Raw genomic sequence first — 7,755 nt, forward strand, 5'->3', positions numbered from 1 at the left:
GTTGTCTTTCACATATTTCTTATTTATTTAGTTTTTGGGGCTTTTTTTTTTAAGGTTTTAGGGTTCTTAGAGAGCAAGGGCACAGGCATTTTTTATTTCTTAATTGTAGACTAAATGACAGTAAACTTGAACTAAAACATGCCAGACCTCACATATCATTTTTGATTGTGTGCAATAACAATTTGGCCTAGTCTAATCCAGTTATGGACCAAAGACGACCTTCCGTTCTCTGGTTGGATGGTCAAGGTGTCACTCAAGTCCCCGGGGAGTCATTTGCATGAGGAGGAGACTATAAATAAGTAATGGTTAAGGAAACGCCCTCCCATGCGCACTCCGCCGATGCAGTTGGGACAAGAGCAACACAGAGATATTGTCTGAAAAGATACCAGCGAGATGTCTTACAGCGCAGCTCCGCGGTCCTCTTACAGGAAGATGTTCGGCGGGGAGAGGCTCACGGTCCGGAGCAGCTCCTCCAGCCGCCAGTTCTCCAGCCCGGTGCGCTCCTCCCGGGTATCCTACGGTCTCTCATCCGCCCCGACCGTGTACGCAACGAAGACCCAAAGGCTCCGGAGCAGCGCGGCCATGCCCCGGCTGTCCTCCGAGAACTTGGACTTCTCCTTGTCCGACGCCATAAACAGCGAGTTCATGACGAACCGCACCAACGAGAAAGCGCAGATGCAGTCGCTCAACGACCGCTTCGCCAACTACATCGATAAGGTCCGCTTCTTGGAGCAGCAGAACAAGATCCTGCTGGCGGAGCTGGAGCTGCTGCGGGGCAAAGGCACGTCCCGAGTCGGAGATCTTTACGAGGAAGAGATGAGGGAGTTGAGGCGCCAGGTGGACCAGCTCACCAACGAGAAGGCCCGGGTGGAAGTTCATCGGGACAACCTGGCGGACGACATGGACAGGCTGAGAGAGAAGTAGGAGGCGTGGCACGTCTCTGTGCTCTATTGTGTGATGTTAAAGAAAAACCCATACAGATTTTGTTATATTGTGATCTGTTATTATCATCATGTTTATGTCCCCTTATTATTTATAAACGTGGTATATAGACTTCAGGCTTGACTTTAGTTTCTAGTCATAATAAATCTCCTGTGTGCCAGGCACTGCGCAAAACCTGAACTTGAAGTGCTGCAGCTGCAGTGTCCGAGTGAAGTTTTTCCTCTTACTGAAGTGTTTTCATGCATGAAGAATAAGCGGAGGCAGAGAGGGGAAAGAGAGCTGGGGAAGCAGAAAAAGGGTGTCATGTCGATTTTTTTTAAGGTTAGAGAGCCTCATCGGCTGCTATGCTGTAATGTCTGTGTGTCTTTTGCAGGTTGCAGGATGAGATAGCCCAGCGGGAGGAGGCTGAGCACAGCATGCAAAGTTTCAGACAGGTACAGTATGATTCACGGTTTGAAATAAAGCGTTTCCATATTGTTGATAACCTCTGTCATGTGTGATAAACAGGGATTTTACAAAGAGAGTGACAACACAGAATGACCTTAGTTTTCGACGGCAGAAGATGCTGACTGCTGCCCCATCTCCCCCACCCGTAACCTTAAATTGATGACAAGTGATGTCAAAGAGACGGGATAAACCCCACTTATCTCCATGAGCCTCACTTCTAACAGCTATGTGGTGAAAATGTCTACTTTTCTTTCTTATTAATTATTGCTCATGAGCTGCAGAGACAGGAATGTGCTCCTCTGATGGCACAACAGCAGATTCTGGCCCTGATCTAAAATAACTGCAGAGCAGAACCGACCCTGTCTCTGGTACAAAAGGCCAAGTTGTGGCCGTTGAGTTAAATCAGGCCTGCAATGAGAGGCAGATCTTTTTAAGTCTGACTGGTCACACTGAATGAGCCGGACACAACAGCAGTGTGGACCCAATGTGGTTATCAGAGCGAGAAGACAAGCCCCCATGTGATCCGGCTGTCTCGTTCGGGGGCAGAGCATCAGCACATTCAAATCTCACTCGTTATGGGCTTGTCTGTGATTGTTCCCTATCACTGGGCTTCATGGTGTTTAATCAAGTGATGATGAGTCATGCCAAAAACTTTCAAATGAGTGTCATGGCACAAAAAACGAAACATAAGGGAAGTATTTAAATTATATAAATACCAGTAAACTTAAAATTTCCAGTTATTTGCTTTTTAGGAGATGAATGTTATCAGTACATCGCACCATCAGGACCTTGTCTATATGAATGGCAGGAAGGTAGTCCCCTGTGGCATGCCATGGACGTGGTGGCACACAATCAACAATGCAAGGCCCGCAGCAGAATCTCGCTAAGTCAGGCAGACGGTCACTCTTCCAGCCCCGGGCCCGTTCGGGAAACCCTGCTGAATAGCGCACTTTGTTTGTGGTATTAGAGCAGTGGCAAAGCTCCTTCATTTGCTGATACCTCAATTACCAGCCTGCCAACGCCCTGACAAAGCACAGCAGTGTGGTGCCACAGCGAGTGCGTATAGAATTAGATAGAACATAGAAGGATGTTTTGAATACAACACAGTATATTGTTTTATATGTTGTTTTTACATTAGAGTTATTTTCTTCGTAAGAAAACTCTGTTCTTAATTCAGTAAAGTTATAAAATGGTATGATGAAGTTATTAATGTATCTCAAAGCACACAGTAACAGAGCTCCCAGACTTTCAGGTTAGGAATGCTGTGACGTAACCACAAATGGGATTACAGGCCTCTTGAATAATGCTTTGTGGCCCTGGGTGACCCTTTTTATTTTATTTTTTAAAACATTTAACATAAATTAACTACTCATAGAGGGATTGAAACAATCTTACAAATTATTATTTTTATTTTTTTTAAACATTTTTCTCTTGGAAGTGAGGATAGGCAGGCTTGTGGCTTGCTTTATTGTATAGTAAGTGCAGGGACAAACCAGGGAATACTTCCCAGTATTCAGAAACTTAACATAATTAAAAGTAGAAATACCTTATCTAAAAATACTCCACTTCAAGTTAAAGTCCTGCATTCATTATGTAAGTAAAATTAAGCAAAGGTATTCTTAAAGCACCAAATATTAAAATGATTATGGATTATGCTGATGATTATATGAAGCTAATTTAAGATACTTACATTACTACACACTACTGGGTACAGCATCCACACAAGTTGCTGCTCTGGCTGGCAACCAATTTGTAGCTTTTGATTGCTGAAAAAATGTTTGCATTTTTTTAGTCTCCTTATATTAAGAGTAAATAAGACATTCAGCCGTGCGTCTGATATGAAAATGACAAAAAATATAGGTTATTTCCACTCTCAAACACTTAATTTGCCTCACTGTTGTCTTTAAAATAGACCCAACAATGAATGTGCATCATTGTCTGGTTATGGTTCGGACTTTAATAGCAATATTTAAATCTATTTCACTAACAAATATTAAAAATGTGTTTTTTTTGGGTTGCACGCTTTGTTTGCTGTCCATATTTTATTATATGTTAAAAGTGTTTAGAAGTTAAACGTTATACAACGTTGAGCAAGGAGCTACACAAAAGAAAAAGTAAAATGTAACAATCTAAAATATTTTAAATAATCAATGGAATAAAAGTGAAGAGAAATCCATTGCATGTAAAATCTGTATCAACAGATAAAAGTGAATTCAGTCCACAACCCCTGACTGATAAAGATGTGTTTTAAGAGGGATTTAAAAGAGGATAAGGAGCTCGCCAGTCTGATCTCCTCAGGGAGGTTATTTCAGGGAGCACTCAAGGACAGTGGCCTAAAAGGAGCACAGTGTATAGAACAGTAAAGTCCCGAGAAAGCATATGCAGTGACACTCATCATGTGCCTGCAGTTGATCTCTATTGGATGCATGTGTTTGTGACCTTGCCTCGCCACACAATGGGTCGTTTTGTGTACGTAGCTGTTGCGTGGGTGCGCCTGTACAGCACGTGTGAAAGAGCATTTTCTTTCTAAGTCAGCAAACATGTCACCTTCGCAAGTCACCTTAATAGGAGTCAATGCCACTTCACAGGATGTCGACAATGCTGCCCTCGCTAGACTGGACCTGGAGCGGAAGGTTGAGTCACTCCAGGATGAAATCAACTTCCTCAAGAAGCTGCATGATGAGGTAAGCTTCCTGTTTGTGGCTAAAGCTGAGCTACTGCAGAAACACTGCACATGTGCTGCCTAATAAGCCAAAGGCACCCTAATGAATACTGGGCCAAAAAATTTAGGGTATTTGTTAGTATGGGCAGAGTACTAAATCGGTAGGGTTCAGTGCATCAGAGCAATATTAATTAATACACCCAGGGAATTAGTAGAAAAGTATATAAATTAACATTAAAATAGTCAATATGCGTGTAATACTGTCTTTAACGTAAGTCATCTGAGTAGACAAAAAAAAGGTTTTGTACATGCCAGTTCTGTTGGTTCTATTGCAGGAAATGCTGGAGATGCAGAGCCAGATCCAGCAGCAGCAGCATGTGCAAGTGGACATGGAGATGGCTAAACCTGACCTGACAGCTGCTCTGAGGGACGTCCGCCTGCAGTATGAGAACCTGGCCTCCAAAAACATCCAGGAGTCTGAGGAATGGTACAAATCCAAGGTAACGATTGTTCAGCAAGTTAGAGAGTATTTAAGAAGTGTAATTTCAAAAAATGTTCATGAAATTCTACTGCAACATCTTCAATAAATAGGCCCACATTCTGCACATTTTAGACTTTTAGCAGCTATAATCAGTATTTTTATTTTAGTAATTGATCACATGACTGCTTGTATTTGAAAACTATTACTATAATTCCTATTTATCTACTATAGTGATGAACCCATGCGACTTTGCAGATCCCCTTAACTCTACTGAGCATTTTAGCGTCTTTCAGCCCTTTGTTTTGGTTTTCAGGCCCCCAACTTGTTTGCAATGTTTTTGTTTTCTACAGTAGGCACTACCTGCCCAGCAAGTTAGCATCTAACTGTTGAATTCTGGAGAAGAGTCCTGCTGGACATGGCATATCCTATTAACCATGCCCCCTACAAAACACACCCGTTATCATAAGTAGTGAATAAATATGAGGCCAAACACAGACGTGACTCAACTTAAAAGTAACCCAAATCCTGTCTTTGAACCTGACCCTAACCTTTACCCTTCATAGCTAGCTAGCTAGGTAGCTGTTAACTTAAATGTTAACGCTTGAGCAGTATGCCACGTCTGTTTTGTAACTACATTCGGTAATTACATTCTAGCATCTCTCCAGCTGCAGAGTCCAAACCACGCCTCTTCGGAAACATGCCAACTTGTAACCCTAACTGGGCGAGATAAATGTCATCATGTTTTGAATGTGGTTTCTTCTGTGACCCAGAAAACCATATTTAAAAGTTCAACTTCCTTCACATTAGTCCTCCACGTTCGAGCTGCATAGTTGGATATACTTGAAACTCTGAGGAGCATTTAGCAGCTAAGGAGACAGATCTTTCTCTTTGCAGTTGGTGGAGAGCAAAAACAGAGCTAAAATAGAGTGAATATTCGACTTACATTTCAAATGAATGATAATGTTGTTCTTCATCTGCTTAAATTGTAAATAGGTGACTGTTTGCTATTTCACCATATCAACTTAAAAAAGGACAATTTGTCACTGTTGTTTACAGTACCTCTTCACTGCAAATATTATTACCCAAGTATTCTTTTTTATTTTGAATAGAAATTAAATAATATGCCAAAATACTAAAAAGCAATGCAGTAGAGTAGAACCTTTTTTTTTTTACTTTATGACCTTTAAACATTGGATTGTCGTGACCAGTGTTACCTAAAACTGCTTCAACTACCAAGCTGCAGTGTAACATCTGCAAGCCTCTTGTGGCCACATCTTACATCATTTACATCATGCTTTGCACAAGATGCCAAGGCTCCCTCTGCCTCTGATTCATCATTTATTGAAGAGTTGATTTCTCAGTTCTTCCCTCCTCTCTCCCTCTATGTTTGTCACTTTTGTTGCCAGTTTGCTGACCTCACTGAAGCTGCAGCCAGAAATAATGATGCTTTGAGAATGGCTAAGCAAGAGGCCAATGACTACAGACGCCAAGTTCAGGCGCTTACTTGTGAGGTGGATGCCCTTAAAGGATCTGTGAGTATGCAACTTCAGGGTACACACGATAATGATGCATAAATCCAGTGTTTTCAATCCATAGCTGGAATCAAACAAATGAAGCACAAAAAGCTGAATGCGTTTGAAAAATGACAGAGCAAATAAATGAACATCCAGGAAGAGTTTATTTTCAAAGATTACAAAACCAAAAAAAAAATATTTGAAACAAGTTATTTTCACTGCCTGAGTGTCATTTTTCTGCTGCATGGCTGCCGTCCCAGAATGAGTCCTTGGAGCGTCAGATGAGAGAGGTGGAGGAGAACTTTTCCGTGGAGACAGGCGGTTACCAAGACACCATTGGCCGCCTGGAGGAGGACATTCACAACATGAAGGACGAGATGGCCCGTCACCTTCGCGAGTACCAGGACCTCCTAAATGTCAAGATGGCCCTGGACATTGAGATTGCCACTTACAGGAAGCTGCTGGAAGGAGAGGAGAGCAGGTACGTATGAAGATCTTCAAAAAGTCTATCCAACAGTTATTTATATGAACATTTACAGCATGCAACAAAAACACATATATTGATTTGTGAACTGTGCTTTCTCTATTTTCAGAATCACCACTCCACTGCCAAACTTCTCATCTCTAAACCTGAGAGGTAGGACACAGCCTGCATGTCGATTTCACAGTAGGCATATTAGTATTTGTTATTATAATGCCAGATAATAAAACAACACACTATTTTTATTTTTAGAAACAATGATTGATTCCAAACCTCATTTTGAAACTACAACAACTAAGAAGGTTCTCATCAAGACCATTGAGACCAGGGATGGTCAGGTAGAATCCACTTCAAGTGATTTTCAATCAATGAAGTAGTTTGCTGATGGTCATTTGAGCTCAGACACTCCACTCACCTCTCCTCTGTCCTCTACATCCTTGTTCAGGTGATAAATGAGTCAACCCAGAACCACGATGACATGGAGTAATAATGTCTTCGCCAAACAATCAACAAAAGCAATACGAAGAAACACGTTTCAGTGGGGCTACAAGCAAGCAAACAAACAACACAAAGCAAACTGCTTGGAAAAGTGCCTTTATATGTGATGAGCTTGTTAGTTGACACAGACTGTATTTTGCTTCCTCCTCTGGTGAAAGTATTATCTTTTGTCACATTTGTTTAGACACAATAATGAAATCAGCACAAGATAGAAATCCTTATTGAGGTCTACATAAATCTTTCTTTGTAACCAAAGTAGTATTTTTGATCAATGCAGCATGCACACTCCAGGAAATCTGTATGCTCAAGATGTCACAATTGCCTGTATGCAGCAATAAACCCGTAAGACTGTAACTCAATACTGTGCATAAGGGTGTAATATTGGTATTTGGTAATGGTACTTGCTGGTTATACTTTGATGGTAATGACGTAGAAGTAGTAAAACAACTCCTTAAATGAATAATTTGCAAGTAATTAGATGAATTAGATTGCATGCATCGGCTGTTTCAAGGAGCAAACACGATTGGGAGGAAAAATTGTAGAATATTATAGAATACGCAGAAAAAAAACATGCTTTCTTTTTCAGGAGCTTCAGCAGGATCATCTGGTTGATGAATCTCCTGGTTTACCACACCCTTAACTACCCTTAACCTAAAGGCATTTACATACAAAAGAGACAAAATATTAAAAACACACAAAATAGCACAATCCACTACAAACTGTGACCCTA

At 41.2% G+C, this 7,755-nt stretch overlaps 1 protein-coding gene across 1 annotated transcript; it reads left to right on the forward strand.

Annotated features, from left to right (window-relative positions):
* The first annotated feature begins 337 nt into the window (after positions 1-337).
* Positions 338-7,384, forward strand: viml (vimentin like). The gene is made up of 9 exons (XM_083928755.1): positions 338-920; positions 1,316-1,376; positions 3,978-4,073; positions 4,387-4,551; positions 5,939-6,064; positions 6,307-6,527; positions 6,640-6,683; positions 6,780-6,865; positions 6,973-7,384. Exons 1-9 carry the CDS (start codon positions 394-396, stop codon positions 7,012-7,014), a joined length of 1,368 nt encoding a protein of 455 aa, XP_083784881.1. The 5' UTR covers positions 338-393; the 3' UTR covers positions 7,015-7,384.
* The last annotated feature ends 371 nt before the right edge of the window (positions 7,385-7,755 follow it).

This window comes from Echiichthys vipera, assembly GCF_963691815.1.
Source record: "Echiichthys vipera genome assembly, chromosome: 15".
In the NCBI taxonomy this organism is placed as follows: Eukaryota; Metazoa; Chordata; class Actinopteri; order Perciformes; family Trachinidae; genus Echiichthys; species Echiichthys vipera.